The sequence below is a fragment of the Echiichthys vipera genome (assembly GCF_963691815.1).
Source record: "Echiichthys vipera genome assembly, chromosome: 3".
NCBI classification, from domain to species: Eukaryota; Metazoa; Chordata; class Actinopteri; order Perciformes; family Trachinidae; genus Echiichthys; species Echiichthys vipera.
In genome coordinates, this window is record NC_139828.1 from 13,887,992 (window position 1) to 13,908,007 (window position 20,016).

Below are 20,016 nucleotides of genomic sequence, written 5' to 3' on the forward strand. Positions count from 1 at the left end.
TGAACCAGAGGGATGAGGAGACAGAAAGGAGGGGAGAAGCTATGGATGGAGAGAGAGAGAGAGATGCTGTTGCCAGGGAACAGCAGAGGACCAATGGAAACAACAGGAGGATTATCTGATGGAGTGAAGGGGCATGTATAGACTGGTGCTCAATTTTCCCCACAGAAGGGTTAGAATTGATATTTAGGGGTGGAAAAAAAGATACTCTGATGGTATTTAGAGTTAGAAGCAGAGAAAAAAGGGAGATAGAGAGAGAGATCATGATGCCAGAGCAGATGCATTCTGGTTAAAGGAATTTTGTGTCTTGGTGGTGTGGACTTAGGAGCTGAGAGGCTGGCTGTCGGCTCCTTTCTTCACAACCAGCCTTTCCCCGACAAAGGTGGCCAGAGGCGGAGGAGAAGAGGGGGGTAGTCCAGCACAGAGGTGCCCCCTGTCTTCAGACACCTGCTGCTGGCTAGTGGCTGACATCGAGGACACTGTATGACTGTGTGTGCATGAGAATGTGTATGTGTGTGTGTGTTTGTGCCTGTGAATGAGTGAAGAAGACACTGAGCGTGAGAGGAGAAATTTTTGCCTTTCCCCTGCTTCTCTGTGAGGTTGGAGGATCAGGATTTTCTCCCCTCGGATCTTTTTATCTGTTACTGAGGAGGAGGAAGGACACAGACCAGCGAGAGGTTTTGAGGGGATCTTACACCGCTCATGTGAGTATAATCACAGACTCAACGTGCCTGCTTCTCTGTTCTGCTCGCTGCACACGGGAGACACCTTGAGAGTGACTGCATGCGCATTCATGTGTCCACTAACACATGCAATTAATTTAGTTTCCCCCCCGTTTGGCTGCTGATTCTGGATGACCTAGAAAATCTGTGGGGCCATTTTACTCTGTTATGTGCCGCACAGTTGGTGGTTATTCATTTAGGATAGACATGTATTTTTGCAGCCTGTATGGGCAGCACAACACTTGCAGAAACAGGGTATTTTAATGGGTTACATCTCCATACACAATTTTGCAGAAAAGGCTATTGAAACATTTGCAATTACAGTTATATTAGACCCATCCCAGTAAACCACACACACCAAAACTTACAATAACTGCACTATAATGTTTACTGTGTTCACTTCATACTGTGAAATATTTAGCCCAGGCAAATTTCAATCTCAGTGCAATACCAATATTTATCTCTGTGCCATGGTGTAAATTTAAAAATAATGTATACATTGTTTCTATTATTCTTATATTTATATTTCCCTGTGTTTATATTGTTTATAGTTTTCAATATTTACTTGTTTCTATTGATTGTTACAATTTATTGTTTCTTATTGATGCTTCTTCTATGTTTGCTCCACTTTGCTGCTGTAATAAGGAATTTCCCCTTTGTGGGACTAATAAAAGAATATCTTATCTTATTACATTCATGATTTTTTTAACCTGTCAAATGTGGTGTGGAAAAGATTAAACCTCATTGCCTCACTCCCGCTCTCTTTTTTGGGGTGTTGTCACAGTGGATAAAGTGTTAGTGAGTTTTGCTTCATGGTGTAATCTATCTTTGCTTTGCTCCTCATGTGTAATGTAAAGCCTGTAGAAATGAATTATTTCCTCTCTGTGAGTCTTGGATGTCTTCCAGTTTAACCACGAGTGTTGCTGCCAAAACCACCAAAACCACTCCGCTCCTTCTAGTAATTATCACAGTTACCATGTTGCATTATTAACACTATGCACTGCTGAGAATGTCATGAGCACACAAGGTTTGTTGTATTTTATTTTCCCATGAATGCATTTTTGTCGTGCTGTAGTCACCTAACACGCTCTGAACTGCATTAAAATGTGAAAGTATAAACTCTAACACAAACCCAGAAATCCTCCCTCACTCAGCAGAACCTGCTCAGACATTGTGGATTTCATACTTGAGTGGAGAACTACAAAGAAAACACAATTAAATATCCACAGGTCTCCTCTCATGCAGTTTACCAGCCAGAGCAGATCTGTGCTTCTGTTATTAATCTGTCACTGTTGTGGTGATGCGTCTGGATTGCAGCATTTCGATCCTTTAATATAGAAGAGTGAAGTGCACTCGAGTGCCACCATTACATTTGCAGTCAGTGCAATCACTGTATTCATCAAGATGTGAATTCTCTTCTCTTGAGCGCAAACAAATGAATATTAGATCTGAAGAGAAGTGACACAAAGCCTGAGCAGTCACATCAGTGCGGCAGGAGCAGGGAGGGAGGATTAGGTGCACTTGTCGTACTCTTCAATGGCCTCTTAAATTCCAACCAGGAAGAAATTTGTACGTGATATTTGACTTTGAGGAGAGCTGAGCTCAGAAAGTGGGCTCTGTCACATGCCTCTCACATGTGCTCCTCTGGGCAGGGGGATAAAAAAACATGTGACTACAGCCCCCAAAGTGTAATGAAAAATGATTCGGATGAAATCCTTCAACAATGCTGACTTTTCCCTTTGTTGTGTGTCAAACACGTGTTCCTGCAGTGCAGAAGCTGACTGTAGTTTGCACACTAATTTAATGTGACAGTTTTCTCTCGTTATTATAGATGAGGTTCACTGATAAACACTTTTTTCACACCTCCAGGCCCCTGCTCTCCTCTCTGAGGGATGGGCACCACAGAGGCAACTCTACGCATGGAGAACTTGGAAGTGAAAGACGAGTGGCAGGATGAAGACTTCCCCAGGTGATCCTTTTGATTTCATCTGTTTGTCATCTATTAAACTGATGTCAAATGCATGTCAGTGCATGGCTATGCAGCCCATAGATCGAAGTTAAAGGCTGAAAATGATGAGACAGCTGAGCAAAAAAAAGCTGTGTGTGGTTTTGCGTGTTTGCCTTTAGCTCTATGGCAAATTCTTGTGTTTGTGTGTGTTGATGAATATGCAGCACATTTTAATTTATGGATGAATAGCTCATGAAAGGATTAATCATGCAGTTAATTATGGCTTAATTGCCAAACAGTGTTTCTTTATGGGCCAGCTGCACCGTATTATTTCCATTTCAGTTTAGTCTAGGTGACTTTAAGTGCTGTTTGTAATAATCTGCCTTTTGTAATATTATTATTTGTTTATTTTATAAAAGCTCACTTCTCTTAATGATAGCCTTATCATGTTTGGGTTCCACTGGAGCTATTTATGTTATGGATGCACGATATGGACATTTTTCAATCGATACTGATAACCGATAATTACCTTTTGCTTCCTCTGATACTTTTACATTTTTGTGTTTCAAAAAGGAGTTCATAACCCGAGGTTTATGCACCCCTGATGATGTGAAAGGCTAAGATGGAGTGATGAAGATAAATGATTTAAGCTCTCACCAAAACGAATTTGACATCGCTATTGTTAAGACAAGACTCTTCAAATTATTTTTTTCTCATAAAATACTTTAAAAAAAAACTTTACAAACGTGCTTTGACTTTTATGAAGCAGTTTGTCTAAGAATTCAACGCGCATGCTTTGACATAATCAGTCAATGTCAATCGTTAAATGTGCATACCACCACCTGTGTATCAAGTATGAGTATGAGTGTGTAGATGCTGCACTTGTTAAGTCAATCAAAGCAGTTTGGCTTCATTCATTGTCTATATTTTCTTTATCAGACTAATACATTTATTCACATACGTTTCCCATTATTGGAAGATCATTTATTGGTATTGATATATATTATGCATCCCTAATTAAGGCACTAATGTAACTGTAGGGTTTCATAATTATTGTGTTGAAGTTAAACATACAACAAGGTTTGACCCCAGTGTGGCCTTTAATTTAATGTTCACGGTAAGAAAACAGAGAGAAAGATGAATGAAGGAAAAAGAAGACACTCATTGCTAGGCTTCCTCCCTCCTCCCTCCTCCTTCCTCCTCCGTCAGATTGGGAGGCAGGAAGCCAGGGAGCAGGTGCAGCTCTGTCTCAGGCTACGTCATGTGACGCAACAGCAGTCACAGATCAACAACACAGCATCGCCAGGAAAATGGTGGCAGGTTTTGGTTAAAGACAGGCAGCCAGACGCAGGAATAGCCGGCAGCACATGGATTATTGAGGCAGCCTCTGAGAGATGCTCTGCTCTACGCTGTCTGTTATCATCTGAGAAGACAGGGGATGAGTGAGCAAACCAAATCTAAAGCTGTGTGAGGTTGAAAAAGCTCATTTGAATTGGCTTTGACAACAGCAGCCCTGTGCTATTTCCAGACGGTAAGCATCATCGATTCACCCTGATTATTTGTTTGTGGCTGAAGGACACTGCAGTCGGGAACAAAAGAGATTATCTTGCTTTTGTTAAAAGAAGAAATCCCCCAAAATGTGTTTATAGAAATGGCTTCATTTCTGACAAAGGAAGCGTTGGACTAGTTAATCACTGCAGGGGTCTCCGGGGGGAAAGGGTCGGACCGTTCATCAGTGCCTGTTTCTCTGGGCTGAAGCCAGTGTGTCGCACACAGTCCTCCACTAGATAGGAGGAGGAAGCAGTTGGTTTTTAACAGGAATTGTTTGCTGAAGGACACTGCATCTCTTTTCTCTTCTACGTACTTCTCCTTCAACCCTGTTTCCAGTTTTTGTACTGCTTGCAAAATCCCTCCTGCCCTAATGTGAATAGTTTTGCTTACTCTCAAATGAACACACGGATGGCAAATGCTACACAAACACACACAAACAAACCTATGCGGAGCAGGATTTTAACCCCCTGTCTGCTCCTCCTCCTGCACAGGGTGTCAACAGTAAATAACAGTGTTGGGGGGGGGGGGGGGGGGGGCTGCACCACTTTGCCCGTATGCAGAGACACAACTCTCTCTCTTCCACCCATCCTGTATATTTTATCCCTCCCCATTTCTCATCCCATCCCTGTCTCCTCCCCACTCATGCCCTGCCTGGCAATCCTGTAATCTTCAGCTCTCCCCAGAGAGAAGTTAATTACCATCTCTGTCCTCTTCTGCTTGCTCCTCTTAGCAAGATCAGTGACAACACCCAATCCTTGACTGGTCCTTTGAACACCGTCCTAATCACCATGTTACATTTGCACTGCTGAAGCTCAGATCTCTGTAGCATCATGACTGGCGTTATATTTTAGTTCATACTCAACAAGCTCAGTACTGGTTGCTCACCTGTGTCTGTTTCCCTCCAGACCACTACCAGAGTACGGAGACATGGATCCCTCTTGTGGTCTCACAGACGACAGAGCCTGTAAGTAAAACTGGGGACACTGATTGATCAATAATGTAAAGTCAATAATAACCTTGCTTTATGACAGCGGTTTCTTGATCTGCCTCTCTTCTCCTCTCTTGCTGCAGCTCCCCCTAACTCCTTGAATGTGAGCCCACCCAGAGGAGGAGGAGGCAGCGGAGGCGGTGTGTCCTCGTCCCACCGTAAACGGCGTACGTTGGTTGCCCCGGAGATGAACCTTTCACTGGACCAAAGTGAAGGCTCTTTGCTGTCAGATGACTTCCTGGATACACCGGACGACCTGGACATCAACATTGATGACATCGATACGCCGGACGAGACAGACTCACTGGAGTTCATCACCAATGGCAACGAGCTGGAGTGGGAAGGTCAGCGATTAATCTACCCAGCAGTGTACAAAGTGTCTAAAATTGTCTCCTCATTGACAAACTACAACACTAAATCCACCACTGTCCACAACTGAAGAGTCACTCTTCTTCAACCTAATCCTAATTCAAAATTTCACCACAAACCTAATCCTAATCGAGGATAACCGTGTCCTCATCGTGTTGGAATCCAACAAAAGTAACTGCAGTTTTGGTAGAGTAAAAATAATCCTGATTCAAATGTTCAACCTAAACCTCACTCAATTAAGAAGAAAAATCTGCCTCTGTGTCTTTCCAGATGACACGCCGGTGGCCTCGGCCAAAGCAGGTCCTGCTGGCGGTTCAGGAGAAGTGGACGAGCAGGGGAACGCCAACAACGGACGCCTCTGGAGGACGGTGATCATCGGAGAACAGGAGCATCGTATTGACATGCAGGTCATCAGGCCCTACCTTCGGGTCATCACACACGGAGGTCAGTGGAAGGACAATCAATCAATCAAATAAATGTCATGAAAGACTTTGAAAGATGGTTTCCATTATTATACACAATCTGCAACCTTTATTCAGAGAAGCATTATTCACTATTAACTGAAACTCTCTCTCATCAGGTTATTACGGCGAGGGCCTGAACGCCATCATTGTTTTCTCTGCCTGTTACCTGCCTGACAGCAGCTGTCCAGACTACCACTACATCATGGAGAACCTCTTCCTGTGAGTGACTTTTACTTTTCAACTTCAGGCTGGTCATGGAGGGATTACTGAAGGGCTTGGTCGGAAGTAGGCCTGTCTTGATCGTGACTTTAGGAATGAATCCATCCATGATGCTGTACCCTTTCATACAACTGTTTTTAGGTTATCCAGTGTTGCCTATAGCAACGCATTAACACAAAACATCCTCCCTCTCCTCCAGGTATGTGGTGAGCAGTCTGGAGATGCTTGTGGCTGAAGATTACCTGATCATCTACATGAATGGAGCCACTCCTCGGAATAAGATGCCTGGGATCAGTTGGCTCAAGAAGTGTTACCAAATGATTGACAGAAGGTGGGAAACTATGGAGAAACTACTCCAGCATATTTGTGATATGCATTGTATTAAACATGTTTAATACTTTATACTATTTAAAAGAGTACTGTTCTACACTGAAATGTGAGTTGGGCCCACCCTGCTATATTTAGCCACTGACTGTTCATGTCAGTATACAGAAATGCATGACACACTGACACTGACAGATACAGATGGGAGGTTAATGGAAGTTGTCACTTGTTGACTCACAAGCTACATTTACAGCTGGACTTCTGATTCTCAGCTGAATGATTTCTATATTTTTGTAACCACTAACCCAACTGAATTGACTTGTTATTTATGTTTTGGGGGGGTTTATTTGTCTTGTGATGGAAGACTGAGGAAGAACCTGAAGTCTTTGGTCATTGCTCATCCCACCTGGTTCATACGCACCGTTCTGGCTATATCCAGGCCCTTTATCAGGTAATACCACACACACACACACACACACACACACGCACAAACACACACACAACTGGGAATGCACAAAACTTGGTGCATAAGTTAAAATACTTTTTGTAGTACCGATCACAGTGAACCAGTGAGGATACGACCATGCTTTTAATTAGGGCCCGATCAAAGAAAACATTTGCATCCAATTTGTTTTCTAATTGATTTGTTTAGATTTAATTGGCAGATATGTAAAACCAAGTTTATCCACAAAGAATCATGCAAAAGCAAGTTTCTTTGATATTAATTTTTAAAAAATGATTAAAAAATCCTTAATCCTTCATTTATTCATTCATTCATCTTCAACCGCTTGTCCCTGTCGGTGTCGCGGGGGGCTGGAGCCGATCCCAGCTGACATCAGGCGTGAGGCGAGGTACACCCTGGACAGGACGCCAGTCTATCGCAGGGCACATAGAGACGAACAGAGACAGATAACCATTCACACCTACCGGCGATTTTAGAGACATCAATTAACCTAACATGTGCATGTCTTTGGATTGTGGGAGGAAAACCCACGCAGACACGGGGAGAACATGCAAACTCCACACAGAAAGGCCCCAGCCGGGATGCGAACCTGGAACCTTCTCGCTGTGAGGCGACAGTGCCAACCACTACAATTCCTAATCCATTAAGACCAAAACGATTGATTAGTTGACTAATCAACTTAGGAGAGGCAGCCCTACATTTAAATATTTTGTAACTGTGACATCAGTGATACGTCAACTGTAATGGTGCTCATGTTGTTGTTGTTGTTGTTGTTGTCCTGTGGCCCTCTGCAGTGTGAAGTTCATGAATAAGATCCAGTATGTCCACAGCCTGGATGAACTGGCTGAGATCGTCCCCATGGAGCATGTCCACGTTCCAGAGTGTGTGGTGCAGTAAGTATCTCTGACCACTAGATAGAGAAAAAGAGCCGTAACAGCTTCTCCTGCTGTCCTTCATTAAAACGTTCATTCATGTAAAACTGACAGAGATAAAGTCTAATGTGTTTGAATAAAAGAAGTTGGATATAACTATTATTTATTTTCAGATTTGATGAGGAGAGGATTAAAGCACGGAGGGAAAGGTAAAATACATTTGATGAGATATCGACTCATACATATATATTGCACTCGAAATTAACACAGTTTAAGCACTTAACCTGAATTTTTTTGGCGTGTGTGTGTGTGTGTGTGTGTGTGTGTGTGTGTGTGTGTGTGTGTGTGTGTGTGTGTGTGTGTGTGTGTGTGTGTGTGTGTGTGTGTGTGTGTGTGTGTGTGTGTGTGTGTGTGTGTGTGTGTGTGTGTGTGTGTGTGTGTGTGTGTGTGTGTGTGTGTGTGTGTAGGATGGAGCAGGATCACAGACAACAGGAGCAGAAGCCAGTCCCACAGGAGACAGTTAAAAAGTCTGAGAGGTACTGGTCCACCCTGGATTTTAAAATCATATTTTCACATATATCTAGAAGAGACACTCATTCCCTTTAGTATGTTGCCATCCCTCCAACTTTCTCAAAGTTCTTACTGCATTTTTTCTCCGACTTTTCAGGCCGAAGTCGATGATTGTAGGTCAAGGATTGTGAAAAGGACAGAGCTCCGCAGGTGAAGGTAATAGAAACCACTGTTGTATTTATTGTCGGAGCCCCGATGCGTAATAGATTCACCACACCGATGTCTAATCAGTGATCAATAATTGCATCTTCCAGTTCACTGTTTTGATAGATTTCAGTGCAAAGATCAGATTAAGAATAGTTTCAAATATTTCAGTACTTTTTACTGTCTAACAAGAAAACAAAATAGGTTCTTTATTATGTCGGATTGTATTCATTACATGCATTTTTAAGCAATCCGGTGTTTAGCTATTTCCAAACAGTATATTGTGTGAACTCTTTCTTAAACAGAAATAAATACTGACTAAACAATAAAAATATGAAGCAGTTCAATCCAGAAATCTTCAATTCTTCTCCAGCAGCAAGGCAATGGACAGGAAAGATGCCTCTTAATGCTTCGTAGTTCTCCATTGCTTGTTTGTCATAAATTCTCACCTCAGTGAGTCCACAACTTGCCACTTTATACAGAAGTTTATGCAGCTTTTAGTCCTCTACAACGGTCTTGCAATGGCAACAATACACATAAAAAAGGCTGTGACCATCCTGTTAGGTTGATTTGAGGTTGATGGGAATTTCCATTCTGCTCTCATTCTATCTCTGATTTTATCTTTTAAAGGGATCAAACAGAGACAAAGTACATGCACATTTCTTTGAATTATATGTTTTAATGTCATGATACAAGCAGCAAAATGTCTTTATTGTCCTGTTATGCTTTCATCTTCCACAAACATTTCCTCCTCTTTATGCAGTGGGTGACAGACGTATGGAGCATGCACCTTTCGATTTAGACCCGTATGAAGCAGGGGGTCCAACAAGTCTATATATGCTTCCTTGTTTCACCAACATCCAGCTGATGATTTGTTCTCTCAAAATGGTGAACGCTCCGTCTCATTAACCCTCTGTATCAAACTCCTTCTTCCTCTCTGCAAGAGGGTTTCGTATTGTACCATAAAAAATGTACGAAGGAAGTCGCAGCTTTGTAACAGTAAGTGTTTAACATTGGAAACTACTGTTGGGTTAATCGATTCACTAGCCTGCTGTGTGGTCAGACCTGTTGTGTAGCTCACATTGTAATATTAAATCATCGTGAGGCTCTGGAAGAGCATATTGTTGCAGAAATACACGCTCTATAATGCAGCACAAAAGTAACTGGGACACTAAAGAAAGACAACTGACTTTGGCAATGTCTGTTGAAACAATTGTAACTCCAATTGTGGATACTCATGTTGTAACTTCATTTGAAGGATTACACCTTTACAATGTTACAATTCTACTTTTTTGTTAATATTAAATCTACTAAATTAACTGCTAAAGGCTGAATTTTGCTGAAATGTGGAGATATAAGCTTTTTGCCCAACACTAGTGGTATGTAGTCAATGGTGCCATGAAAGATTTAACACTCGGAAAGACCAGATATGTAACATATGCTGAACTCGGGTTGGTGTATGGCCACCAGACAAAACACACATTTATATTCATGCTGGTTTGTGTGAATAAAATGTGTGTTAGATGTAAATAACAATGCATCAGATGCCTTCATCTTTGTTTTTTTGCTGTATCATGAAAGGCCTTTTCAAGCTCTCTCCTTTGCTGTAGGGACATTTTTAAAATGTCCAAACGTACCTTGTGTTTATAATGTGCCTCAGTCATCTTAAAAAATACACAAACAACGATCTTCTGCATTTTGTGGCCTAGAAATCCCATATGAGAAAATCTTTAAGAATCCTATATATGTTGTGAAATACAATGCTTGTTTATTTTGTGAAACGTCGTTATGGCCACAACAACAGATGTCATACAACATTCAACAAATATGCTTTATATTCATTTTTAGACTCTGTATTGCACATAATACATACTGTGTCAAGTATAAAATAAATATACTACGAACCCAGCAAATGCCAAACATCTGCAATCGTTTTGTTTTGTATCAAAGTGGCCATAATCAAGACAAAATACACAAATGTTGCACATATGATTGCTTATAAACTTTTTATAAATTGTGCATATCTATAATTCCTATTGATCTGCATCATATGGGAACATTTTCTGCCAGCTCAGATTGTAAAAACATGTTCTGACCACTAACTTTATGAAGTATAGTGCAGCCTCTGAAAGGAAATGTTGTTCTTATTTCAGAATCATGAAGTTTATAGTGTTTGTAGCTTATGTGGAGATTTAGTTTGTAATGTCAGACGTTTAGCAGAACGACACACCTTATGTTTTTTACTGTACAATATTATGCAATGCGATACAGTACAATACCATACCCTAGCATCTGATGCGATGCCGTACGATAAACTTTTTATCCCCGTAGGGAAATTTGTGCAAATGCTATTGACATATAGCTGCCTTCATACTAGTAAAGTGTCGTTTCTGATGAACGTTTAGGACAATGTCAGCACATTCTCATATTAACCGAAGCTTAAACATAGAACATCCTAATGCATTATGAATTGGGCATTTTCTGGGTTTACACTGATTCTCTCTCGTGTCTTCCATCGGTTCAGCTTATTGTAGCAGGAGGGCAGACGAGTAAGATTTTTTATTTTTGTAAAGAACTATATACTTGTAGTGCCTGCCTGTCTTTTTCTCTTTTTGCACTATTTGATTTTGTTATGTTTAGGAGGAGAAAAGTTCTCCTAGAGCATTTTTTTGTGTTAGCGTTACTGATATCATGCAGTTGTGTAGCTGTTAGTAAAGCATGTACATGTTTATGCTTCTTCAATACAGAAACGTAGGACTCAAGAATAGTCTGTTTTTAAAGTGCCATTTCAATTCTGTTCTTTTACCTTTCTGGTACAGGAATATTATTATTATTATTATTATTATTATTACAGGAATTTAGTCCTTTTTATGCCGATTATATCATAAACAAAACCTAGGTATTTTCATCAAATAGTTATGGTCACAGCTCAGTTACCACAGCTCATCATTCTTTGTGTTTGAAGTTTGTTTGTGTGCCTACTTTTGAACCAAATGATTAAAAGAAATCCCGGAAAAGTTGCTGTTCCCTTAGTTATTGTGGTTTCTATGTTTACTATATGAAGTAACACCCAATAAGGTTGGCATTAAAATGACATTTCCAAAAATCCTGATGTTCATTTTGACTATAAAAGCACAATATTCATATTGTTACAAATGATTTGCCTTTCATTTGTCTGCTGTCAAATATTTGCTCAGATTTAAAGGGGAAAGATGCTCCGTTACTCATGGTTCTGAAGAAGATATGATCGGGTCTTCCTTGTAAATATAACTGAATAAACTGTTCCTCCCAAAATCTGTTTTGTCTTCTGTTTTCATACTTTCTCTCTACTCATACAGGGGAGTCTCCAGATACAGAGTTTGGCCTGTAAAAACTCTTGAGATTACTTTTTTCCTCCATGTTAGATCATTGTGTCGACCTTTTCAAAGCTGACAGGAAGTTAACAAGGACCAAGGCTGTTGCCTAGCAATACAATTCCATTGAAAGGGTCTATATTATAGAAACAAAGTCTAGGTTTAGAGCCTCATATTGCATTTTACCTGGATGTGTAAATGGGCAACGGTTTGCTGATAAGTTTGTCACATAAATTCAAAAGCAGTTCTTAAGTCAGTGCTGGGTTTCCATCTTGTTTCTGCTGCACCCAAGAGCCCCAAAAAAAAGTAATTGCTTAAGGTTTAAGTAGCAAATTTGATATTGTTGAAGGTCAGGGCGGCAGGTGAGTCCTGTGTCTCTCTGGCAGTGCACAAAAAAAAACGTATGCGTTAAAATAATTGTAGGCATATGAAATTTGAATGACACCAGACACAAAAGTATATTTAGGGATCTTTCTAACAACTCTTTAAAGCGGAGAGCTGTATTAAATTAATTTGGAATATTCAGTTTGGGTTTGATTTAACAAAGACACAATGAACTTAAACTTCAGACACAGTCTCACTTCAATTTAACTGTGCAAACATCTGATTTTTATCCAACTCTCGGTTAATAACATGAAGTGCCTCAACAACTTTAGAAAAGTGACTTGAATACTAGGCTAACATAACTTAAAGTGCCTCAAAGCTGGAGCTAAATCAGTTCAGTGCATAAAGTACTTCAGTACATGTAAAATAAAATATATAATATATAATATAAAAACACATAGACAATACCAATGAAACATTTTGTACATTACTCTCGAGTGAACTGGTGTGGTATATTTAAGAGGTAGCTCACGACAGGCAGTGGTATGTTGGGATTATATCACAGCTAAGGGGCGTAGTTGCAATGCATTTTACCATAGTACCTCAATGACAAATACATAATCGACTTCACACATCGTCAGTGTCAACAAAAACTGAGCATTGCAATCTTTGTGAAGGCAGAATATATGGCAGAGATGCTGTATTAGATTGTACCGGTGCACCTTATAAAGTGACCGTTATGAGTACAGTCATTCGTAATCAAATAATGTTGTTTTCCCACATACAGTATATCTAAACTGTGTACAGCTATCCTGAACTATAGGAGCTGGTCAATTCTGTTTTCACGTTTCTAACATATCCTTTTATGCCTGAATGGGATCTTTGGTTCAGTTGTCAGAAAGGTTAAGGCTTCAGGTTAATGTCCTACATGTCTGGACGGGACTGTGATCAGGTTTGACTTTAGACTCCGGAGAATTGTCCCTTCTGTCTTTTTTTGGATCAAAGTAGTCCTGCGACGTCACAGTAACCATAAGATAATCACATGAGTCACCCTTCACACCCTTCTCCCTTACACACTAATACTGACAGTGAGAGACCCCGGCTGTTAACCCTTGACTGCTGACCCCCCCCCCCCCCCCCCCCCCCCCCCGGCTGTGACAGCATTGACGTACACACACACACACACACACAAACACACACACACACACACACACACGCACACATGCACACAAATAGACATGAATGTCACACACACTGCAGGGTAAAGGGGGCAAGACACTAAACAGGAGGTGATTTACATCGAGGCAGTAATATAACTCATATTATATAACCCAAAAATGAATGCTTTGTTATAGTCATTCTGTTTGCTCTGGTGCACATCTCATTAGGTAGTTTCCCTTTAATGGTAGGCGCTTGCTGGCTGGCTCACACTACCCTCACACAACTGACACACTTCAGGTAAAACATGAAAGTTTATCTGGGATGTGAGTGTATTCACATACAGTTTGCTTGTCAGTATGACGTTTTAAAGGAGTATCTTCAGGAAGGACTCAAATATAATCTTGTTAAAGCCAACTTTGCTCCCAGTGTAATGGAGCCACTTTGATGGAAAGATGGACATGGGGCTGTTCAGTTGCATCAGCTTGTGTTAGGATATAGCAGTCGTCCATGTTTGGTTTCTGTATTTTGTTTCATAACATGTGGCGGGTTTCTCTAAAAGTGATCCTCTGTATATTAATGTGAAAACGATCTCATGTGCTGAAAAGTAACAAAGTACATTACATTAATGGTATACTTTTGCTTCACTACATTTCAGAGGGAAATATTGTACCTGTATCTATTCGTCTTCGTATTTATTTGACAGCTATAGATACAAGTTACTTTGTAGATGAACATTTTCTCTCAAAATATATGATCAGTTTATAAAATATTGGTATAGATTACAAGAGCATTATACTGTTTAAAAAAATCAAAATTAGCTCCATGTCTAACAATTTCAATAAAACTGAAACTGAATATATGATATAAATTCAACTACATCAAATTTATAGTATATATTTATAGTATATAGTATAACTCCTTAAAATGGGGAATTGTGTATATCTTCTTTTTATACAGAATAATATGCAGATATGCAGATAATATGTACTTTCAATGTAGTATTTTGACAACATTTAACATTGTGTATAATGTATGACTTAATTTACAATCGAATACCACTGTTGATTGTGGTTATAGAATTATATAACACTAATAGGGCCTATTTTGACAAATACTTTTACGTTTGGTACTTTGAGTAGGTTGCATTTGGCTGATAATAGTTTGTGATTTTACTTTTTAAATAAGGGCTTTTACTTGTTTATATATTTCTATAGTGTGGTAAGCTATCACTAATTTTACTTTTAGGAGTGTTTCACTTAATAAGTGCTGACATAATTGTATAAATGAATAAATCAATGTTTTACATTCATGTCTACATTTTTGTTCACCTAAATGTATTTATTTCTGTATTTCTGTGTCATTTTTTTTCTGCATTAATTTATTCATTTACTCGTGTATTTATTTATTTATGCATTTCTTTATTCATTCCTGTATTTATCTATTTATTTATACATTCATACATGTATTTATTTATTGACTTAAAGTATTTTATTACCTTAATAACTTTATTAATGCATAGTTGGCTTATATAACAGCTGGCAATTACAATTGCATTTATATTTTACTGACTAATACAGCCCATGTTTTACTGAATCTCTCCTGACATTTGCTTTTATCTGCTGGTTTGGGTCAATTAACCTGAAAAAAACGCAAAAGACAGAAACAGTTAGTGTGCAGTAAAATTGTTGGCACTCCTCTGACAGACATTTCTCTCGTGTACAAAACTAGGGCCCTGAACAAACGTGTCATGTCTGACCCCAGCCACCCTCTGGCACCTGATTTTAAACTGCTTCAATCTGGACGCAGAGTTCATGTGCCGAGATGCAATACTCACACATTTAAAAAATGGGGTTCCAGTGACTATTGGCCTTCTCAACATTTGATAACACTGTGGTCACTTTAACTCTTTGTTTTTATCCAGTGTGGCACTGTTGCACTTTGTTTGTTGGATTGTTGATTGTTTATTGTTGTCCCATGTCATCCATGTTGTTGTGTATTCCATCTTTTTTAATTATTGGCTTCAGGTCATCGTGTGTGTCATTATTGTGCATGTACTGTTTGTTGCTGCTGGCTGTACTGCAAATTGCCCCTCAGGGACCATAAAAACCTCTTGTCTTGACTCTTGACTCTTGACACTGTGAGATATTTATTTTTTATTTAATCAGTTGACAGGTAAAAAGCAGTACAAACCAGATAGCTGTTATATTAATGTATCAATAACACCATTAATGGTAGTTTTCCACAGCTGGTCATCATCAGGTGGACGCACTGTGCTGGAAAAGAACAGGTGCTGGGAAATATGTAAATGTGTGAAAGTTCGCGGGCTGTGATTGGCTGGTGGCAGGAACTCTTTGCTCTCTGATTGGCTGCCGCGAAGAGGCACGGAGCACGTCCATGCCGGCGTGCGTGATGACGCAATAGGCCGAGAGCTAGATATAAATGGCAGTGCCTCGCGAGCAGCGTCAACTGAACAGTAGAGAGAAACGTTATCTGAGCTACAACTTTAAATTTACGACTTTTTGAAGCGTTTAATTTGTCAGATTTTCATCCTCGACTTTAGTAAAAACTACTCTTGAGTGTTTCTTCAGCTGACGTTGAGCAGGACTGCCGAGAAGAGACGAAAATATGAAATACATCATAGGAATTGGCGGGTAAGTTTTTATATTTGTATCAAACAGCCTTTTATTTGCTCTCAATTTGCACGTAGTTACCATGTATTTATATCTAAAATATTCTAATGTTAACTTAGCAATAACTGTCAGTTGAGTGGAGTAAAATGACTAAAACGATCTTGTGTAATTATGTTATTGTTCTCGGAGGTATCTGAAGTTAAACAAGTGGTTGTGTGTTGTATTTATTTGTCATGAATGGCGCTAGCTTCTTGGTGGTAGACATTATCCTTTTGACCACATGTTTTATCAGCAGCCCGCCAGAAAGTGGCACGGTTAAGCCGGTCTAAAGTCACGTCCGGTGAGGCTGCCGGTTTGTTGTCATAAAATCGAGCGGGACATTTGAAAATTCACCGCGAGACTTCAGATCAGAAGTGGAGGGAGATTTACATCAGTATTGTCCCAAACCAACGATAGCTTAATGTAATGTTCACCACTCATCCACTTTAATTAGGTAATGGCACTATTTAAATGTAGTTATCTCAGCCACTTTGTATAAACTGCTTCTTTCCAGCTCCATGTGTTTACTAAAGCAGGGCACCTTTAAATCACACATAACTTTTATTAAATCTTTAAGTTTAATTTTATAAATACCAAAAAAAACATTACAAAAGGTATCTCCAGACATTTTACACATAGAGTAGGGCTATGACTGATTTATGATTTATGCGGCATGAGCAGCAGCAAATCGCAATGTCTATTAGAACAATAATATCTATATACAGTATTTATCCAGCAATCATGTGCACACAGTTGCAACAAAAACTTCCCTATTAACAGACAGGAAGGTCAAACAGACCCAGCTCTACGTTCATCGACCTGTGTTTTAGTTAAATGTGGCTTTTTGTCCTGTGCACCAATCAAATTTACTTTACTTTCTAAGTGACTATACAATGTAAACACAAGGACACCCCACGTGTCTTCCGGCAGAAAGCTATGGCTGCTTTTTTTCTAATAAAAATTATTAGATTTTAAACAATAACGGTAAATATGGGAACACATTCGTTAATGTCTCTTATTATATACCTTTTTATTCCTTTTTTGTTTACAGAGTCACTAATGGTGGAAAAACCACCCTGACGAATAAGTTGATAAAGACGTTGCCTAACTGCTGTGTTGTGCACCAGGATGACTTTTTCAAGGTGAGTTTGAGCGGATGTATAATACGAGTGTTTTGTTATTGTTGGCTTACTTTTCTGAACTCTGCATGAGCATTGCATGTAAGCAAAGTAGTGCTACTAAGTACTAAGGTGCTGCCAAGTAATCCCCCCCCCCGTGCTTTGTTCCCCACATGGATGGATATGGAAATGGCCTTGATGTCTATGCAGCCTAGTTTCTTTACCCCTTTGTCTCTTCTTAGTGCTTCGATTTTCCTCCCTTGTGTCCTTTTATTCTCTTGGTATTTCTTCAGATTCCTGCCATATAACACACCTTTAATCAATCAACTTTCTTTACTTCACTTTTATAAAAACTTTTCTAACATGGCCAAATGCATCCATTTTCTCCTTCTCCATTAGCACCTTTTTTATTATATAGTGTGAAGCATTTCCATCTTTTTCCAATTTCATTAAAGCTGTGTTATTTTGTAAATTACTTGCTTAACTTTGTGCATGCCCTCTGCCATCTACCCTTCCCGTGTGTTTGTGCGTGCACTCTTTAGTACTCTGGCATGTGAGTGGGATCTGCAAGTGTTCAGAGCTGTGAGGTTGCAGCAATGTTTTATTGGTGACTGTTATTTCAGAAACCTGATCAGATAGAAGTCGGGAAGGACGGCTTTAGACAATGGGATGGTAAGACTTCACTGAAGACTGCCAATGACTCATTGTTTACCCTTTTTTCACGTCACTACCCTCCAACATTACATACATTATAGCCATTTAACATGCACAACCTCATTACTGATGTTTACCTCCAGTAACTTGGAGCAAAATGCAAAAAACACATTTCTATTTTTTTATATTCTAAATGTCTAATTTAGTTCACGATCTATCCCTTCCTTCGTCTTTCTTTTCTGTCGATCTTGTTCTACAGTGATCACAGCTTTGGATATGGAGGCCATGACCAACACAGTAAAGGGCTGGATGGAGAACCCAGTGAAGTTTGCCCGTTCCCACGGCGTCACTCTGTCTTCTGCATCTGACGTGGCCAACCCAGAGGAGCAGATCCACATTCTGATCGTGGAGGGCTTCCTGCTTTACAACTATCCGTGAGTTGATTTTTCTTATTTATTATTTATGTGCCCTCTTTGAGGAAGTGCTCACATGGTAGTTACAATCTTGGCTGCACCACCTTTAAACTCAGATTGGATGTACTGTACACATGTACCATTTGTGCATGTACACGGGCCCCTTGGGGGGCAGGTCCTGCAGCGAAAGATAAGGGTGTCAGCTGGGTGGTCGTTCCTCTGTGTACTAGGGCACGTTGCAGATATACAGTATAGATAAGACACGGTATGACGAGTTGAATAACTATGTTCATTTCCTCTAGTTTGGTTTAAACCATGCATCTTCATCAATGGCTTTGTTCATCTCCTCTCCAGGCCGCTGCTGGATGCTTTCGACAAGAGCTTTTACATCACGATCCCCTATGAGGAGTGCAAGAGAAGGAGAAGGTGAGCATACACAAATATTAATAGTTGGCCAGTTAGTGTGTTTCCCATTTTCAATTAAATGAACACATTCTAACAGTTTACCTCTTTTAAAGTCATTAACTTCAGCTGTTTCTCCTCAAAATCTTACCATGGCAAGAGCCCGTTTTCTTAAGATGTGTCATTACTTTCAGTACAAGACAGTACACTGTCCCCGACCCCCCCGGCCTGTTTGACGGCCATGTGTGGCCGATGTACCTGAAGCACAGGAGAGAAATGGAGAGCAGCAGCTTGAATATCGGTATGTTGCACCGTGTGTCTGTTTTTTTAACTTTTGCTATTTCTTTGGGAAATTCAGTGCAATCTAATCAAGCTGTTTTTGATGTAATACATTTTTTTAAGGACAATTATAGACAATTAAATCTTTTTAACTGGTCGACTTTTAATCTGTTGCAGAGTGCCTGGATGGTTTGAAGTCCAAAGAGGAGATCTACAACCAGGTGTACGAGAGCATCCAGAACAATCTGCTCAATCGTTTATAGGTAAAAAGAAAAAGTGGGCCCCTGTTTCCAATTGGATGGAAATGACTTAATTAAGGGGCTTCTACGTGTAAAATCTGCCTCATTCAGTTTTCTTTTCTGCAGCCAAAATATTTGAAGAAAACATTTGTTTATGAAAGTGCATATTTTACAATATAATATCATGGTAACCCTATTGGTACAATTTATAAAAAGAATGTTTAGTGTTCAATCTCATCTAACAATAGTTCTTTGTCTTCATTGCAGCAGGAGGACTCCTCTCCATCCCTGTATAAATCTTGTAAATAGACCCAAGGAATTTTTTTGTATGAAGTTTTTCTAATTTTATTCTTTGTCTGTAAAAACAAAGCAATGTTTAACTTATCTTTTTTTTATCATCTTTAGATGGTCGTTTCGTTTTTTCCTTTTTTAAATTGATCGTTGAAGATTTCTGTTACTGTTATGTTAACTACTGACTTGTACTTGACCATTTGTGGCATTCTGCTAATAAATGTTAGTTTCTGTTGATAAACATTACATCAACAATCTTTGTATATTTTCTTGTCATCACAATTAAATTTTGCAGTTGATATAAATCTCTATCTTTGTGTTGTTTCTTCATGAGCTACCCAATCCTTATTTCACCTAACTACTACATATTGGCTTTAAATTGTAAATACTGATAAACATGACTGATGCAGTTGTGTCATGAAATTCAAATAATTTTCCACCATTCTCCAATTTAGAGCTCATGTATTCCTCGTCTGACTCTT

The 20,016-nt window shown here is 39.5% G+C and overlaps 2 protein-coding genes across 3 annotated transcripts; both read left to right on the forward strand.

The window, feature by feature from the left end:
- Window positions 1-562: 562 nt before the first annotated feature.
- Window positions 563-9,501, forward strand: atcaya (ATCAY kinesin light chain interacting caytaxin a). Its single transcript, XM_083911218.1, has 13 exons — window positions 563-701; window positions 2,589-2,688; window positions 5,124-5,182; window positions 5,290-5,550; window positions 5,846-6,019; window positions 6,156-6,258; window positions 6,458-6,589; window positions 6,947-7,033; window positions 7,840-7,938; window positions 8,091-8,126; window positions 8,385-8,453; window positions 8,585-8,643; window positions 9,395-9,501. Exons 2-12 carry the CDS (start codon window positions 2,612-2,614, stop codon window positions 8,616-8,618), a joined length of 1,131 nt encoding a protein of 376 aa, XP_083767344.1. The 5' UTR covers window positions 563-701; window positions 2,589-2,611; the 3' UTR covers window positions 8,619-8,643; window positions 9,395-9,501.
- A 6,490-nt stretch (window positions 9,502-15,991) lies between these two features.
- Window positions 15,992-19,790, forward strand: mibp (muscle-specific beta 1 integrin binding protein). Of its 2 annotated transcripts, XM_083940740.1 has the most exons (8): window positions 15,992-16,120; window positions 17,190-17,280; window positions 17,880-17,928; window positions 18,170-18,344; window positions 18,678-18,749; window positions 18,920-19,026; window positions 19,182-19,267; window positions 19,511-19,790. In XM_083940740.1, exons 1-7 carry the CDS (start codon window positions 16,095-16,097, stop codon window positions 19,265-19,267), a joined length of 606 nt encoding a protein of 201 aa, XP_083796866.1. In that variant the 5' UTR covers window positions 15,992-16,094; the 3' UTR covers window positions 19,511-19,790. The 2 variants fall into 2 exon arrangements, with proteins under 2 accessions (XP_083796866.1, XP_083796867.1); XM_083940741.1 differs by lacking the exons at window positions 15,992-16,120; window positions 17,880-17,928 and having other exon boundaries at window positions 17,204-17,280.
- The last annotated feature ends 226 nt before the right edge of the window (window positions 19,791-20,016 follow it).